The following is a 19,523-nucleotide window of genomic DNA, read 5'->3' as shown; positions in this document are numbered from 1 at the left end:
CTATCTTTGATTTTTAACTACTTATCCTCTAAAGTGGGCAGTTTGACCTTCACTATTAACAGAGGATGTTTTCTTGTGAGGAGCAACTGATAGGATAACTTGTCTTCTGCATTACAGTAAAAAAGTTGCTCGTGCAAACATATAGACCCCTTTACATTGTTTTTCTTACTTTTAAAAAGCCGCTATCAAAGGCAGAAACTGTTGATCTCCCATTTGAACACCAGAGCTTGCTCTCTTTTGAAGTTGCCAAATGTTGTCTTTGTGAACATAAAACCATTTTTGTTTTGCTGATTATCAATCTGTCTCAACACAGAAAGGAGGAAGATTAGAAATCCTTTTAAATGCTTCTTTTATTTCATTGGTTGTACATTGGGTGAGTGAACTGAATATTACAACCAAAACATATAATTGATACAAATTAGACTCCTGTTTACACTGTAAGGTAATGAATGAGGGAATTCTTTAAGTGTTACAGAAAGATTTAGTAGAAATGTTACCAGTGGTATGGCTGAAAGAATATTTAGGTGAAGTGCTATTATACCCGGAAAACCAAGAGTGAAATGTAGTTCCCATATAAGTGACATGTTCATCTCTTAACTGTAATGTTTGTTGAATTGCTATCTTCATGTCTTGGATATTGGTGATTTTGTTTTTGTAATTAAACAAAGCATTTAAGATTTATTCATCATAGTCAGACTTCTGAATATAAACAAACTTTTGGCAAATAATATTTATACAGAAAAATAGTTTTAGATCCTCTCAAATCCCAGAATTATTCTATAAAATTACATTATAAATAAATAAAAAGCAAAATCTGTTGTACATATATTTGTACATCTATGCATTTGCCTTGCCTCCTCCTTATCGTAAATGGCATAGTTATGACTCTTTGCATATTATAATCACAATTCTGGAAAACGGATATCGTAGTAAAAATACAGTCCTCTATATCTGCTTGGGGATACAGCTGATGTTTTTGATGCTCCATTATTAAAGGGCTGAAAATAGTTGTGTGCTAATAATTTTTAACATCAAAATCATGAAACAAAAGAAAAAATAAAGACAATGTTACAACAATTAGTCTACAAAAATATTTCAGTGATTCACATAATTTACCCTTTAGTAATGTATACTATGCATTCAATGAGTTTAAGTGAGTTAACAAAGAAAAAAAGAAAAAAGAACATAAGTTTGAATGTTTTAGGCAAGTTGTAGCATAACTACATTGTTATAATTGAGAAAATTACAAATATCAATAATACATAAAGATGAAACTACCAAAAAAATACAAGTTAGATACAATACTTTCCCACAAATTAAAACAAATGTAACGATACAAGCGCTATGCAAGATTACACTTAGAATGTGATTTCTTTTGATGGGGTTATCAAATCTATGATATAAGATAGTCGTTAGACTTTGACTAACATTAATTAAAATGGTGAATTTCTTTCTTCTAAAAGAAATGATATGGTTGGTGCATATAGTTTTCAGAACAGGCGGTGATGCCAAAATTTAAAATATTTTACATTCAATCTCAAAAGTCAAAATACTTCAATCACTAATATGTTCACAAAGAAAATGGATGGTTTAAACAATTACATGTAATATTCATTTATAACAGCTGTTTTGTTTTTTAACAATAATTTAAAAACTATGTAGGTACTGTATAGGCTATGTGCAACATATAAAATGTGAAATATGAAATATTTGGTACGATAGTGCTTAAAATAAACTTTAAAACAAACTTTCTGAACAAAATTTAATTGTATCGCTATTACCTTGAAGATCAACCAAGTATTTAAAAAAGTAAACAACATTAAAATATGTTTCATCCATATATAGTATATATATGTATGTGTATATATAATATGTATGTACTTGTATTAAAGTTTTTTATACTTTTGAGACATAAAATATGCTTTAAGGTGAAAGAATTAAAAGAACTATTTTTTTCCATGCTGTAGTCAGTTACAACCGTTTAATCCAACTTTTTGAAATGCAAAACAGTAATGGATTTTTTATAAAGTGAGACTATCTACTTTTTTGTTTACATAGTAATTTAGATTAAAGTCACAGTCAAATTTTCAGTGACTAAACTCAAACTTACTTAAATTAGAATATTATACAGATCTCCTCGCCTACAGCTTCCTTGTTTGACTAGGGTTCTAGTTTAGAAGGGTTATTCTGTGACAGGCAAACGGATGGTGAGTTTGAAAGACTAATCCCTCGGATTGGACGGTTGGCATGCGCCTCTCATTCTTGTCAAGCTGGATGAAGTCTGGCAAAATCTAGGCACTTCTACAAAGTCTCTCTTATAAAACAACTTTAAAAATATACTTGTAAAATAATACCTTCAAGACTTTGTTTGGTGGGGTATGAAGCTCATACCGTGCAAAGTTTCTTTTCAATCTAGTTACTGTTATTCTAGAATCATGTGATTCAAGACGGCATCTCCAGGCAAACCAAATACCACGCGTGGATGCATCCCCCAGTCTTTGTGCTTGAATTTCCATTCAAATTTTAGACCTGCAGGACAGGTGTCAGTTTTTTACTTCACTTCTCGTCTTTGCTGCAGCATTCATGTCAAGAAGTGAAACATACCCTTTGATCCAGTGGGAAAATGAAATGACAGGAATTGGAGCTGGACTTGAACCTGCCCTTGGAATAGGTGTTTAAACTAATGCTATTTGTTTATTGCTAACTTTGAAATATTCTGAGTCAGAATTGGTTGGGCTTTCTGCATGAGCTATAGTTATGGAGATAAGACAATATTCCTAGGACAGAAACTATGTTTAGAAACCCTTTAAAAGTAAACTTTATCCTTTATGTCTTTAAACATCACAGCTGGTCTCAGGTAGTTAACTATCTTAGGTTGGAATATACTAAGCATACCATATTTAATACTCATATATGATATAGCAGCACTAGCTTCTTAGAGTTGTGGTCTGTCCAGAAGAACTAAATCTTTATTTAGCATGCAGTTTGTGGCAATTCTATTGAGGAGGAAACAGGATAGTATGTACAGTAACAATGTTTAGTTATTCTCAATGCGGATTCTTGGCATTCCATTCCATTTCTGCTGATTATTTCAGAATTATCTGTTAAAGAAAAAGATAAGTGTGATTTAGACATTCTTCTGTGAGGGAAAATCATGAGTTTAAGTTCTACCCTTTGAAAATAGACATTTGTAAATGGGAATTTTCTTCAACTTTTCATAATTCTGATGCAATTACAATTTTGCACAATCCCCACCCTTCATGCCGAACAAATGTAGACTTAAGCACTTTGGCTATGGGGCCCTTGGAGAGAATGATGATTCCAATGCAGTGTTTTCTCTAAAACTGGGGCAGCGTGTCTGTGGGCACAAAGTGTTTGCAGATCCTAATTTCTTTTTTTCGCTTTTGCTTCCTGTTTCTTTGTTGTTGTCTCATTACCCTTCAATTAATATTTGCTAAGGTGATCAAGGACGTCGAGTGAGGGAATTTGTGTGCATGGGAGAAGTTATTTGTAAATTTTAAATATAAATATTTAAAAATGTATAATAAATTGTGTTGTTTATTTATTAACTTGCATTTATAATTTGAAGATGTGTTCCCATCACAAGTAATTTTGTTCCCAAGAGATAACACCACCAAATTTCAAATTCAGGAAATGTTTACGCATCCCATAGTACAGAGAAAAAGGAAAATATTCTAATAAAGCTGTTAAAATATTCTTAATGATCCAAAAGCACAGCTAAAGCTAAACTATCAAGTGCAAACTGTGGTCTCTGGAGTTTGACCCCCAGGTTCATTCCCAGCTCCACACCTTTGCAGAGGACAGGGAGCTCACCCCGTGTGACCCAGTCCATCAATGTCAAGCCTAAAAGCTAAGCTTTCAACACATCCTAACCAAAATATTTATTCTTTCTGCAATGCTTTAACCAAACTTTGTACAATAAATAAACAAGATGTTTGTTTATTAAATGGTCAAGAGTCTTTGTTTAGGAAATAAGCAGTAAAAATTCTTTATGGACAAGGTCAGCTAATATTTCTGCACACCGGGATCCAATTGTTAAGAAAAGCTTCATTTCTACAAGTATAATTTTGTGTCCTATCATGTTAGAATTCATCCATCTGGATATTTTCCCTTTCAGGGGGGCTCCTGCAGTTTCTATAAAACAGTTTTAGTATAAACACTCCAATAGTTTCTTTCATGAAATAAACAAATATCCTTTATTTTATTGGAACATAGAGATGTGCAAGGAATTGATAAAAGTAGAACTTATTTGTATTAAATATTTATACTAAATGGAATTAGTATAAATATTTATACTAAATTCTTTGTTTTTAAAAAAATTTCTAGGAATTTAAAATTAATGGAGAAAAATAGCATTCCTTGTCTCATACAGTGAAAGACAAATAAAAATAGTGATATGATTTTATATGTAAGTATCACAATATTTTTGAATAGTCATTACAAATAGCTAATATTCGTTCTTCAGATGGTTACATTATAATATCATTATTAAACTTAGATATTTGATTATTAAATAGGAATTATTCTATTTTGTCCCTTAGTTTCAACAATGCCTGTAAGGTTTCCAAATAAGAATGTGTCCCAAGATCATGTCCTGTTTTTCTTTCTACTTTCCTTCTACTTTAGCAAGAGTCTCTCTAAAATACACAGGGAAAACAATCTGTAGTCTCTTTAAATAGATATAATATAGACTATATTCACATTCTTGCTTATTAACTGAAACTAAAATTCCATAGAGAATGAAGTTTCTAACCATCTGGGAAAAACAAGTATTCTACAGACAGCCCAGCAATGAGCAAATTTATGTTATAGATATTAGTGACCACAGTGCTTTGGACATGTGTGGTCACCGCAGGTTAACTGAACTGTAAATCAGCTTTGAAGGAAGCTAAAAGCATTAGCGGCACTCACCCAGACTGCTTTCCCCCTCGGCCCCGGCCTACACACCATCCATTGCATGGGGAAAGACATAAATAATAAAAGTCACCGCTGGTACTACCGAACTCACAGCTGTTACTACCACCTCTCCTCTTGGCCAGAAAACTCTAATCATACCCTGGTCTACGTCTTTGGCTATCTCGTGGGCTATATGTGTGGTATATAAAAAAACAAAAATGAATCATGCTCCTAGCAGCTGTGAGCTTCAAGAAGTTCAAGAGGTTTGATTTTAGAAGGTAGGAAAAGTTTGAGTATTTATTTTTGATGATAGCTCTTTTCTTGAAAATATAATTTGACTATTAATTTTTTTCTGAGAAATGCATCTTGCTGAATTGGGTGTACTCTGGGGTGAAGTATATTCTGGAAATATAGACAGAGCAGGAGTCCAGATGAGGAACCGTTATCAGCCGAGTGCCTCTGATTTACCTCCTGCCCATTTGGTGGCTGCTTCTGATGCTAGAAGACATAGGGTATTACAGGCACTGAGGCCCATGGGAAGAGCAGGACCTCGCCCAGCTGGAAGCGCAGCTCTGGAAGGAAGAGCCAAATGTGTGTGTTGAGGAGGAGGGTGTGGAGAAGCCATTCTGAGGGAAAGAGGGTTCATCTGTCTCATTTTTAATGTGGCTTTTATTAAGTCAGATTATATTTTTAAATCACACCAAAGAAATATACTTTGAAGATGAGCAGATACATTTTGTGTGTTTCCAGTTGCTTCTCCTCAGAGATTTTCTTCCATATTAGGTCTGTACAGACATATAAAATATGTTTTTCACATAGAAAAACTTCTTCAATTGCCACTGCAATTTTAATGGTCAGGGGGAGCAAAAGTTTCAGAAGGTGACTGCATATTTCAATATGGATACAAAAGATAATGGATTCCTAAAAGAACAGGTTTATAATGGCTCAGGAGCATGCGTTATGAATCTGACATTGACAAGCTCTCATCCTGAGCTTGTCCATAAAAAAAAAATGGTTAATTAAACCATAGTTCACCAGAGTGACCTTGTTAGTCTGGCTGCCCCTGGCATCCCCCCCAGCCCTGTACTCATCGAAGCTGAGGCCCATATTCAAAGTCCCTTCCTCCACCTGCAGGCACTGCAGCCCATGTTTTCTAGGGAGGGGCGATTGAAAACTCCTTTGGGGTCTGCCAGACTGTGTACAAGTTAGAGAAATAGCTACCACCCTGGGTATACTAAGAGTCCCCTCTCTGAAGCATCATTAACATCACTTTAAACTGCAATAGACTGATTTTCCAGGAGGCGCTGAGAAACTGTTACCAGAGCCTCAATAGCTAGGACAATGTTGCAGCCCTAAGTCCCAGACTAGGAAATGAGAGCACAAACAGCTTTTACTCAGGTTCCGTGTTCTACAAGTGCCTGCACAAGCCGGCACGAGCTCACAGAGGTAGGGCGTACTGACAAGGCTGCGATGGGACCGGGGGAATCAGTGATTCCAAAGAGCATGTCTGTGCCTCTCAGGGTGCTCAGACCTCCCCTGGGAGCTTGGGGATCAAGAAAATGGTAGGCAGTGGGGTGGGGCTTAGAGCACAGGAGCACGGGGTGGGACTAACTGTCTGGAGGAGCAAGATGGGTGACTTGTTGGGCTGCTAGGCCCCTCCATGGGGTGTCCTCGCCTGCATGGCCGAGCACGTGGTACCCCAGGCCTCCTCCCGCTGGGTGCTGCAAACATGCCTGCTTCCTGCAACGGAGGTCCTTACCGAAATGTTGGCCCCCCTGCTTATATTGATTTCTGCCCATCTCCCTGATAGACCAGCCCCTCGGATAACTATTACTTTGTAAAACAGAATCATGACAAAGCAGGGAGTTAGAGTACTGAATAGGACGAGCCAATCTAATGTGGTGAATCGAAGCCTCGGCCTGAAAGCGTTATTTTCAATTCCTTTTCCACGGGAATGAGGAGAGCTGGTGCCCACAAAATCGGCGATTCTATTTTTAAACCAAAGGCTCGCTTGACCCCAGTTGTAAGTGCCTGCACACATCTTTAGTGGATGGACCCCCCGGCTGTGACGAGAGTGTCTGTGATGCACAAATGTCAGGTGGCTGCAATAAAGTCCACTCATCAATGAGCGTCTCCTCCAGGTGGTGGGAGTTAAGGATCTGATGAGTCTGCTTAATTCACATGCTTACATTACTCCCCTGCGGCCCAATGCACACCTAGTCTCATATTTATTTACTGAAGACAGAGCATGAATGGCCCCTAAGAGCATCGAATGGGTGGTTCCCCATCAGATGTGTTATGAGCAGCCATTCAATGATCCCTGCTCCCTCAGTGAAGTACCTACCATCGGCTCGGTGCAATGGCAGCCAAGCTTGTTGAAGGAAGACTGGGCTAGGTAGTGCCTAGATATTAAGCCTCTGGGACCAGGCAGGAAAGGTACAGAAGTGAGTGGGCCAGGCACAGAGTGTGGCAGGTGGAAGGACCTGTGTTGAGGGAGAATGGAGCAGCAGCACCTAAGCTCCAGCCAGTTGCTGCCTGCAGAAACCTGGGCTCTGTACTGCTTGACCTTTTCATTAAAAAAAAAAAAAAGCAGCAAACTGGAAATTCGGCAACAAATTCACATTATAGAAAACAACTCTGTGTTTTGGGGTGAATGCAGCTATGCGCTGCTGTTCTGTGGCCTTTTCGAACCTTACTTTCTTGGAGGGAATATCCCCTCAGCCTGGGTCACTAGCTTCTGGAGCCAGGCAGCGGCCAAAGCTGCAGGTGACATGCAGGGAGGCAGCAGTCACCCCTGGGGCAGGATCAGGAGAGCTCGGTGATAGAAGTTCATCCCGCCGCTTTCAGGCATTTGGCTTTCACCCAAAGGGCAGGGTACTTGACCAAGAGGTCCTGTGTACCTAACAGGAAAATACTCTTCTACCCCTTGACTGGTTCGGCAGGTACGAAATAGGCCTGTCCCCTGTCTCTTCCAAGGCCATGGTGAATTTAGGCTGAGCCATCCATGTGCCTTTGCCCTTGGTGGGCACTTGAAAAAAAACTGACCCGAGTGGGAAATGCTTGTAGGTGAAAGCAAAATTGTCTGCGGAGGCTGAAACGGCGCACTGGACCACATCAGCAGCGGGCACGCAACAGGCGAGCTGCCTGGCTCTCAGGAGAGAAGGTGCCAGAGGGGACAAACCCATGCAGACTTCCCTCAGTGCTTCCGAGGGACCAACACTCATGCTTTCTGAGTTTTCGGCCTAGTGGGTGATCTCCAGGAATGTATGAATAATTTCGGAGATTGGGAGCTTCTAGGCAACACCTAGAGGTGTTCACCCTTCTTATGTAAACTTGCTCATTGCCAAGATGCAGGGACATCAAATGGGTTACCTTTAAAAAGTTAGCTCAGTATCAAATTCAGTAAGAACTCCTACTGCTCGGCTTCACTGACAGGAGAAAACGTTTCGGTGAAAAGACCAACTATTCCTATGGCTCCAAACCACAAAACAGTTACAAAAGAGGGATCGTGCATGTTTTAGTTAAATCCTCCTGTGCAAAGCTATCCAATAATGTCTCTGTAATGTTGAGTTTGAAGAGGTGAATAAAATGCATATACCTTATAAAGTGTTTGCATGGTCTTGCTGAAGGAATCACTAGCGTGGGAGCTCACCTAGGCCATTCAAAGCAGGGCTGTGGCAGTGACTAGGTCCACCGACAGGCTGTGTTTTCTCAGCATGGGACAGCGTCCCGTTGACCTTTATATCCCTGGTGTCTAGGGTAGGGCTGGGCACGTGGGAGGCACTTAGTGACTACTGGTTGCACAAACGGCCGAATCAATAAGGGATTACTGAGGCCGCAATGCCACAATGTCAGCACGAACAGAGAACTAATAGACTCACAAGTAAGATGCAGCAATGGAGGTGGGAAAAGAGCCCTTTTGCAACATCCATATAAACGTTCCCCCCCATTCGTCCACCCCTGTTATATACAGACAAAAGGAAAAGTATTCTAAGCAGGGGTGCAGAATCGCTCACAGAGGATGGGAACATGGCAGATAAACAAAAAAGGCCACCTGAAGGAAACTTCTAGACTTGGGTGACTTCTTAGAAATCTTTTTCCATGGTTACAAGGGCCTGTTCCCTCAGGAAGCAATTAAAGAAAGGATGTTTCACTGTCTTTATAAACAAAACTTATTACCAATTTAAAAATAGAAAACAATGGAATGCCTAAAAATATGGCCTGGCTAAGGAAGTGTGCCTGCGGCCCACCATCCCAGTATCTTCTCATTTCTTCAGTCTCCTTACTCTGTCGCCATGTGCCTCTTCACTACCCTCCCCTGCTATTCCTCCCTCCTTCAATCTCTCCTGTCCCACGTCCACTCCGCCCTTTCCCTGGTTCTCCACACAGCTTTGCCATGGCAACGTGACTGTCTGAAATTTCCCGATTTTGTCCAAGAGGCAAAACTTGTGAACCATTTTTGATTAAAGCGAATTGTACAAGGGCAGAGGGACATTTGTACATTTGGGCTGTAAATCTGTACTTATATTATGGGTTACTAGAATTAAATGTAAATGGCTTTGGTCTCTTGATACACACAGTTATCAGAGCAATTCTACTGATATGTGTGTTAATAAATGAACAATTTCAAGAACTTTGGCCAATTTCAAGACTATTCATAAACTTTAATTGTATAAAAAACTCAAAGATAATTAGTGGCGTATAAAAAAACACTTTGAAAAATGCTCATATTTATTATTTGGGGGGATATTGTTCTGGGGGATGGCAGTGTCTTATGCCATATTTGACTTGTTTTCAAGAGGGAGTTTTATTTATGTAGAAAAGGCATAAAATTCTTACATACGACAATCAGTTTCACTCTTGAGAAGCGCAACCTCAGGTTGGCTGGAATGCCCACAACATGCAGCGGACGCTGAAGAGTACTGGCCCAGGATTACTGTTTTGCCCTCCGTCATTACTAGAAGGTTTCCGGTCACAGCTCTAATTCCCCCGTTTTGGCTGCCCTATCATTGTGTCGGCCACTCGGTTCTGTCTAACGTTTTCCATTTTGTGATATCTGAACACAGTGAAGATAGACGTTCTAACACACAAAATTACCATTTACAATATTAATCACCGACTTTGTGCATGGAAGGCAATGACCCTGGCCTCACTGAAGATCACTGAGCAGGGTCCACACTGACATCCCCTGGACAGAATACCTGTATCGGAATTCTTGGCTTGAATAGCATCTCGCTCCTCCCATGAGCCCATGCCACGTGTGGACACAGCTAGACTCTTCGAGTGATTTAGGGGGCTCTGATCATGACCCCACCCTCTACCACAGTCCCAGCTCCTCTCAGTCCCACTGTCCTGCGAGGATTCTGAGGACCATTACTGCTGGCTTTCCTGGTGAGATGGGAATCTAGTCCCCGGATCATCCAAACACCCATGTGTTATCCAAGGGTGACGTTTTTGCTTACAGGACATAAATGAGGAAGAAGACAAAGGTATATGAGAGGAGATATTTTCCTTCTTGTGCTTTCCCCTGATGCCAGGGAAGTGTTTAAAACAAAAACACACTCAGGAGTGCTGTGTTCAGGAAGAGAGGAGCTATGGAGGCCATGTTTGGGTCGCAGTAGCCAGAGGGCAAAACAAAACACAGCCCTAGACTGGAAGGGCCACGTGACAGCCAGGAAGAAAGAAGTGGGCAGATCAAGCCATCGCATCATCCGAGGGAGAGGAGGAAGACGGTGGTATGAATGTGGCTGGTGGCTACCCACCAACAGGTCCCAGCTTTTACCTTCTTGTTCATCCCCTGACATCTTTGACTTCACACTCCCATTCCTACTCCATAAACCTTCCCCAATGAACATTCCAATCATGGAATTCACCACGTTTATAATGGTTCCTAGACTGTGTGCAGGTGGCGAGGGGGAAGGTCTTTCCTGTCACACAGCTGCCTGGGGCTTGAGGTATGCACATGCTTTTGGCATCTTGAATCTCAAAGACACAGAAACACCTGTGAACATGGCATTGGGCCAGCTCCATGCTGTTAGCACAGTACTATCTCTGAGCATGAGTTACACTGTTGCAGACAGTCTAGAGGCCCAAACATCAGCGACCGTCACTGTCTCCACAGCAAAATTATGAGTCCCAAACCAGGCGACAAAGGGGATTTTGAACAAACATTTTTTAAATTAGGGACTGTCTGCATACAAAAGAAGGCTATATTCTTCTGCTAAATCAAGAAACAATATATAATATTGGGGCCACACTATTTAAAAATATTCTAAAGCATTATAGGAAATATAAAATATTTCTCTAAAAACATTATCTTTAGAGTATTTACAGTGAGATGATTTATAGAAAGATTTATAGCGAGCAAAGCTATCTGGGATTCAATAGGCTGCCCACATCTGAGGCTCTTTCGTTGAAGGAGAGCTTTGGATACGGAGGTACAATCTAAGAACTCTTTCTTACACTTTTAAAAAGTGGTTTATGCAGCAACTGAAAAGAACTTTCTGAAGCATTCATTTATAACTGCTCTTTTCAATATGTGGTTTTGCCCCCAGTAATAAACCAAAGATTCAGGTCCAGAAAAATCCCAGAAAGAAGATCCTGTTGGATTCAACATAAAATCCCCATGGCAACTCAATGCCCTGTCTTTGTGGCCATTGCCTTTGTGTTAGAATCCTGGGTGCAGTTTGGCTCCAGTGTTCATTTTAACAGCGGGGCAGACTGGACAATTCAGCCCACGAAGAATTGGCTTTGAAGACACCAAAGGCAGAAAAGTAAAGTGCGAAGATTCAGTAAAAAGAACGGTAAGATTATTATTATGTACAGTACGTGAAGTATGTCTGTTAATTATCTCGCATGTTTCTCGGACTGGTGAGATGACGGTGCTAGCAACATTTCCAGCGAAATTTGTTCTGTTTTCAGTTCTTTTTGTGTGTGTGTCAGAGAGAGAGAAAGATTAACAAAACCACTCAATTGTATGCAAGGGACCAATCAAAAGGGATTCTGGAGTAAAAGTTCTAGAGGCTTCTCTGTGCCACCGACCTGCTCCGTGACCCTTCTGAGCCTTGCTTTTTCACTCTGCAGTGTGGTGGGTAATTAATCCACGTTGCCATCTGTCCTCCCTAATAACTCCCCAGAAAGGGCCCAAATAGCCGGGTATAATAGACGACGAAATGGAAACCGAAGGAAGAAAACATACAAAGGATGAAAGCTTCCACGTTCTCTTACTTCTTTATTACCAACTGCCCTCCCTCGGAGCTCAGTGGTTAGGCCCTTTCTTCCAGCATCTCCGCTTTTCGAGATGATCCTTATTATATGATGATTATTGGGTTGGCCAAAGAGTCAGGTTATTTTTTTCCGTAAAATAAGAGACAGTTTTCATTTTCACCAATAACTTTATTGATTTGGGTATTTTGAGTATGTCGGCTGTCTCCCTCTGTTGGCTTCTAGTGGGCAGAGGCCAGGGGTGCTGCTAAACATCTTCCGATGCATAATATAGCTTCCCAGCAAAGAATTATTTGACCAAAGTGTCAATAGTGCCAAGAAACTTCACTAACCACTTTTGACACATTTGATCAGTCACAGTACCTTCTCCATACACTGCACAAATCTTTTTTTTTTGCATTTTAGTTACATTTTTGCCTTGAAATAATAAAGCATGATACACCAAAAATGTTGTGTATCTTCTTCCATCTTCAATGTTAAAATGGCTGCACAAAAATTCACCAATTTTGATGTTGTTTTTAAATGCATGCTAATATGACAGCTGTCACAATACAATCTAACAAAATCGTTTTGAATGAAATTAGAGACAACTAAGCACTAGAGCCATCATATGGAAAAAAAACCAAACGAACTTTTTGGCCAACCCAATACTTTGTAATTATTTGCATGTAGGCTTGTTGCCTGTCCCCCTGACTATGTAAAACCCATGAGAGCAGGGACTGTTCTGTTCAGCACTGTATTCCCAGAATTCTGAATATCACAGGACACTGGATTCTTAGTAAACATCTACTAAGAAAGGCACAGCCCCAGGCCTCAGCTCACCTTGGGGTGAGGGCACTTACTGCCTGGAGCACCGCCTCTTACCCATGCCCCCGACTAAAAGCCAGATCAAGTGGGGGTTTTTTCCTCCCCAAATAAAGCCTCAGCTGGCTCTGCCAACACTCTCAAAAAAAAAAAAAAAAAAGGTGTGACAATGTGTCGCCATTGAGGAAACAGTGGATGTTTGTGTGGGGTGGCACCTCAACATTGCCTCAGCTTCTAACAGACATGGTTTGCTGAGGAAGAATCTGCGTTTGCACTCACTGACCTACTTTGTGAAAACAGAACTCTCAGGAGAACATGGCAGCAATAAAGAATTTTCAATGTGAAAAGAATAATTTTATACTATGGACTTGATAAAACAACCTAAGTACAGTGAGACATCTTTATTTTCCAATCTTAATCCTCTCTTCTTGGTGGCAAAATAGGCACAGCATAAAATTTGCCATTTTAACCATTTTTAAGTGAGTAGTTCACTCACATGGGTGTGCAACCATTGCCACTACCCATCCGCAGAACTTTCCATCGCTCCAACCTGTAACTCTGTAACCATCAAACGGTCCGTTTCCATTCCCCTTTCTTGCCAATACTTAATTCCTTCTTTTCCCCCCTTTTTCTGCCCTTCTTTGCATCCTTCCGTGTTTTAGCTTCAAAATGGGATCCCTGGCTTTCCTGTGGGCTCACCTGAATTGTCGTTGAATCCCTTGGCTTGCTCTCTAATTTAGCTCTATGGTTTTACTCACAACTAAATGAACTTTCTAGCTGCACCTTTCACAGCTACCTAGTCCAGGCCGCACAACACATTCAGTCTCAACTAGTGATATTTCGTTAACCTGAGCTTGATAGGTAAGGCTCTGTGGAAAGAGTGGGAAAAAACAGTCTCTTGATAATTAAATTATTGTTGTTTAAGAAATGGAAGTTTTGGATGAGAGGACTCCTCTTGGTGGACTCCCTTCTGCCCGAAGTCACACGACAGTTCACTACCCAAGGATGGTGCCCTGTCCGCCTGCCTCTCTAGCTCGTTTCCTGGACCGAAACTTCACTTTCGCTCTTGGCCTCATGCACCAACAATGTTTTCAGACTGTTTCGGATATTCAGATGTTAAAAGTTCTACTAGAACTTTCTTCTTAGGTTGTTACAACTTCTACAATTAGTTGTTAAAACTCAGTAGTTAGAAGTTTTTAAGGAAACCATATAAAGAGATTAATCCCAATCCTACCTTGGCCATAATCATCTCTAACTAATTCAAATATGGTGGGCGAGTAAGAGAACAGGATTTGGAGCCAGGAAAATCTTACTTCTCACACTGTGTAGCCACTTCCTACTTCTTTAATCTTAAGTAAATTATGTTTTAAGATTTTCTCTGCTCTAGAAAATGGATAAGACACTTCACAGAGTTCTGTTGAATATTGAATGAAAGAATGTATATAAAGTTTCTGATATGTAATAGTGGTTTTTGATGAATGTTGGTTTCCTTTCCTTAGTCTATTTTAAGATTCATAATCTTATATAAAATTTGGATTCAACTTCTATTTAAATAGGCATTCAAATAGTAATAGTGTACATTTAAATATTATATGATCTGGATGGAACTCCGTCTATGTTGGCAATAAACTTGACTTTTGGTGAGACAAAGATTTTTTAAAATGTCAAGTAACATTTACTTCCGTTTCCGTATATGTATATCCTGACCTGTCACTGACAGTTTAATATAGGCTGAATTTCTCTATTTATTTATGAAAGTCCCAGCTGTCGTTCACGTTAGTCATTTCAAACTAAGATATTTTATATAAAACATTACCAGCCAGTAGCAGATGATGATGAATAACAAGGAGGAGACAGATAACATGTCCCCAGAGGCAGGACCCGCCATTCTTTGAAGGCAGACCCAGTTCAAAGCCAGCTTCTGGGCCTAACAGATGTGCCACCATGGGTGAATGATTCTTGGTGTTCCTCGTCTGCATCACAGGAACGCAGCATTGTCCCTAACTCGTGAGTTGTTGTGAGGACTGGATAATGGAGTTAACGCAAGCCTGGGGGGAGCGAGCACATGGTGCTGCTGTCATCATGTGGTAATATTTCGTTTCACCTATTTTAATTTCTAGGCCAAGCCAGAACACATGAATATTTTGACAAGGTGTACAATTAGTAATAAACCTTAGGTCACTGTGCTTCGAGCGAACCACTACTTATGGACGCTCTGCACACCCAATCTTGTCTAATAAACAACCAGACTTCAATTTTTAAGGCTTCACCTCTTCTCACACAGCAGAAAGAATGAGGAAACTTACGAGTTGATATTTTTTTTAAAAGCAACTCTTAAACACCTTTTCCAAGGCAAAGGAACACAGGGGAGTTTTCTTCTCAACCTTGACACACTCCTTAGATTTCCCTATTTTAACTTCTTTCCTTGCTCGAGGCCACCCCCCTGTGCCGCAGGAGTCAGGGAAGAGCAAAGAAGAGAAGATGAATACCTGGAATTGATTGAAGCAATTCCTTTTCTCCTAAATTCTCATAACTAAAGTGGTTCTCTGGCCCTTTCAAATATTTCAGGGTAACATGAAAAATATTGAAGGAATGACTAATGGAAGAACCATGAAGTCATTACCGGAAAAAGTATTTGGAGAGTGAGAAGAAATCGAGTTTAACATCCCTGGGTCTCTTTTGGATTCTTCAAAAATCATTCTAAATTCTGAGGAGGAAGCAAGCTATTGATTGTTCCAAAAAAATGGATAGCGCATATTCACGGTGGATTGTGTTTCGACAGTGGAAGGAGGACTAGGCGAGCCGGCAGGAGACGAGTCTCTCCCTCTTATTAACTCTCCTGTCACCTTGAGTGAGTCATGTGACCATTTCAGGTCCTTCTTCTCATTGTAAAATGAGAGGTTAGGAGCTTGGGGAAAAGTTCTCAATGTGGTTTTGCCACTTAATAGATGATCTTGGGCAAGCCTCTCTGCTTCTTGAAATTGCGGTTTTCTCATCTACACGCATATATTGGGGATAAGAATAGTCCCTTACAGAGCTGTTTTGGGTTTTAGTAAGATGATTCACCTAAAAGGCTCAGCACAGTGTCGTTGGTGAGTGCTGCACAGGAGAGCTCTGGAGTTATCTCTAGATCCCTGGAGCACTCGGGGCCGTGGATGACCATCTAAAGCCCTTTCTCGGGAAGGCTGCGCGGTGTGAGGGGAAAGCGCTACTCGAGGCAGCACACAGGTCACTGGGTGCTGGTCTTGGTTCTCTTACTGTCTATGTGATCCGGGTAGGTGACCTTGCTGATCTGGGCTCCTGTTCCAATTTACAATGTAACCTGCACCGCCATTTTCCTGTGTGTGTGTGTGTGTGTGTGTGTGTGTGTTACTGTAGAAACACGGCTTGCGTGTGCTAAATTTGCTCGTGTGACTCACCATCCTCCATGACTTTGTTGTAGTTGACGCGGGTCTTGGGTTACACCGGCAAGGCCCGATGTAACTGTGACTATGGGGACACGGGTGACATTTTGCAATGACCAGCTTAATGATGCTGCTTCCAGAAATGCGTCTGTGGTGCACACTGAAGAGGGCCTGTATTTGATTATGCCAAGCTCACCCTCCAGGAAGTCTGAGATCTTTGAAAACTCCAGAGCAAGTGGAGTGATCATAGGGATGACATCATTTGATCACCTAAAGTAAAACAGACAGACTAAAATTCTAGCCTATTTTACCTAATGTTGAAGGATGATGGATTCTCAATGCTAAAAAAGCTATAGTGTTTTTCATAAACCAATGTCAGAAAATACCAGTCAACCAATTGCCCTTTACAGTGCAAGTAAAAGTGAAGCCGTGTCAACAAGAACCATTCTTTTTCTGTAGGTCACCGGGAGACCTGTCCTGCAGATGGTTGATGTGGCAGGGGAGGAGTCAGTGAAATCCACAGACACACAGACCCTGGGGTAAGGCCACTGGGAGAGCTACGGATCCGAACACCTCCCTGAATTTCCCTGATTCTCGATTGTTCATCCTTCCCATGTTTTCTCTTTTTTCTCCCAGTTTCAACACTCATCAATGAAGTGGCTTCCTCACCGGTTACTCTGCACTGAGCCTATACATCCCAGTTTCTAGCTCCCCACTCGCTTCCAGTGGATTAGTGTTTCTGCATCTCTCATTTAACATTTCTGTCCTGCTCTCATCCTGCCATTCAAGGCCCTCCATAACCTCACCTTTCCTCACCTCCTCACCTGAATTTTCCAGTACTGCCCACACGCATCCTCCCCTTCACTCTCTCACTCACTGCAGCGCGGCCTGGAACATGTCACGTCGCCCACGTGAGCCAGAGTGCCCCCCTTCTTTAGAGCTGATGTGTTAATAGCTGCCCCATCAGCCCCTGTTGTGGGAGAAAGTCCGAGACTGATCCTGAAGCTCCTGTCTGAACCCCACAGGCTATTGGGGAACAACGTAGGCTAAGAGGGAAGCATTGACTTCAGGGTCAGGCAGGCTTGAGGTCAAGTGCAGGCTCGACTACGGATTCAAGCTGTGGCTATATCTGAGCTTTGATTTTGTCTCATGCACAAGAAGCAGAGGACCCACCTGATCGGGTTACATGGCAGCACCTGTACAGCATAATGCTGTGTGTTTATAACGTCAGCACCCTTTCCCCTTCCCCTACCCCCGTGTTCACCCCTTAACTTTCACACACTCCTCAGGAACAGCCTCACCTGCTTGTGACCTAATTCCTTCACATCCCTCAAGACTTACCTCCCCACGTTAGGCACAAGGCCATGCCATGGGGCTTACTTCCCAGGTAGTAATGTTTGAGCATATGACTTTTGCATTCTGTGACATTATCTACTTTCTTCACTCTCTTTGACTAGGCAGTAAACTCCTAGGTGTCTTTAGCACCTCCCCACACTGGTGGCTTCTGGAATGATCAGCAGACTCAGACCTCAGAAGCCACTGCTTAGAGGGAATGCCAGAAGGGGCTGAGAGGCCAGACCTAATACCACTTAGTCTTTGACATGTGGGGGTTGTCCTGGCAGGTACAGTGGGAGCGACAGCCAGGCTAGCTCATGGGGAAGCAGCAAAGCTCTCTCCTCTCCTTTCACTCACTCAGGAAGACTGGCAGCTTCCCAAACACGCAGGTGCAAGTGTGAAAAGGCAGGCGGTTGTGGCAGCACTTGGGGAGATAAATGCCTAATGAATAAAAATTTGCCTCTGTTCGGGCAACTTTAATTGGAACAAGACCCCTTTCACCTTTCAACTCTTGGCAATGGATCTGAATTCCTGCATTGCAGCTAGTTTTTCCTTACAAATTGAGAGCTGGAAATAAACATACATATAGAATGAACTGTGTATTCCTTCTGCTCAAAAGAGGGAACTCTCAAGTTAGAAAAACGGAGCATAATTTTATTACTGTAACAAAAGTCAAAATACTGTAGGGACCACGACTTTTCAGTCTAAAAAGAGTCCCCCAAATTCCATCAAAATGGGAAAGATTGTGGGATTTGCTCGTACTAAGTAGGACAATCCACCAGGAGGTCAAGTTCTACACAGGAACCCTTGACGTTTCCTCTTGCACTGCACAAAACTGGAACTGGTGTTAGGTCTTTAGGTGCTAATACAAAAGGATTCCACCCAAGTGTCTCGCCATGAGGTGTAAATTATTCATGGAAAATGAAAATGTACTAGATTATGACACTTACATAACTTAGTCTTTCCTTAGAGAAAGTCTGCAAATACATTTATTCATTAAACCTCATGGTGGTCCTGCAAGGTGGCAATTTCTGAGGCGGGAAAGGAAAAGGTCTATTTTCTCCTTATTTTCTGCTTTCTTGAAGAGAAAAAATAATCTGCCTCTATATGGCTCCTGTAGAACCAAGTCCACCTAAGACAGAGGAACCCTCCTACCTCCCTTCTAGAAATAGTTTGACCACACTAGCAGGCCTGGATTCCAATGCTGCATTGGAATCTAGCTGCATTGCGCCATGGAATTTAGACTAAATTTGCCAAGAAGCTTTAACCAATAGCATACACTGAATGAAAATACTGTAATTTTAATAGCTTTGGTTTTTTTTTACTTGGATAGATACAGTAGACTTCAATCTCATTCTCTCCCTTTCTCTCTATCCACCTCCTTCTACACACATGCTCACTCCCTTTGGCCTCTCTCCACACAAGGTTTGAGGTGGCAATGCTGTCTCACCAACGAGACCCATTACTGAAATGGGACCCCTCCTATAGTTAGACTATCAGCAGAAAGCCACAGGTGGCTACCCCACTGTCTCAGGGCAATGCTGAGACAGGTGTCTCAGCCCAAGTCCCGTTCCTGAGGGTTGGATTCTGACACTTGCTGCCTCAGCCTTGCGGAGTATAACATTACCTGGGGCCCAGCTGCTGTCTATAATCTGCCCCCCAGAACCAGCAAACCACAAGAAAGGAGTCTTTTCACAGTTGGGCCATCCATAGAGGCCAGCCACTTTACTGTATTTCAGGAGAGGCATCTGACAGGACTCTGCACCTCCTACGTGGGGACTTCGCAGGACCAGGAGTTTTCTTGTGAAGGCACAGGCTCCAAACCGGTCAAGTGGAAGG

The 19,523-nt window shown here is 41.5% G+C and overlaps 1 protein-coding gene across 9 annotated transcripts in view; it reads right to left on the bottom strand.

Moving 5' to 3' along the window:
- Positions 1-332: 332 nt before the first annotated feature.
- Positions 333-19,523, bottom strand: part of MBNL2 (muscleblind like splicing regulator 2) — a 148,591-nt gene continuing 129,400 nt past the window's right edge. For all 9 annotated transcript variants that reach the window (XM_024568648.3, XM_045201326.2, XM_024568664.3 and 6 more), the window contains one exon: positions 333-3,101. In XM_024568648.3, the coding sequence (XP_024424416.1) occupies positions 3,087-3,101 (15 nt within the window). In that variant the 3' untranslated portion in view covers positions 333-3,086. The remainder of the gene's footprint in view (positions 3,102-19,523) is intronic.

This window comes from Desmodus rotundus, chromosome 13 (assembly GCF_022682495.2).
Source record: "Desmodus rotundus isolate HL8 chromosome 13, HLdesRot8A.1, whole genome shotgun sequence".
Taxonomy (NCBI): Eukaryota; Metazoa; Chordata; class Mammalia; order Chiroptera; family Phyllostomidae; genus Desmodus; species Desmodus rotundus.
The sequence above is the reverse complement of the archived record's forward strand: the minus strand, read 5'-3'. Positions and strand labels throughout refer to the sequence as shown.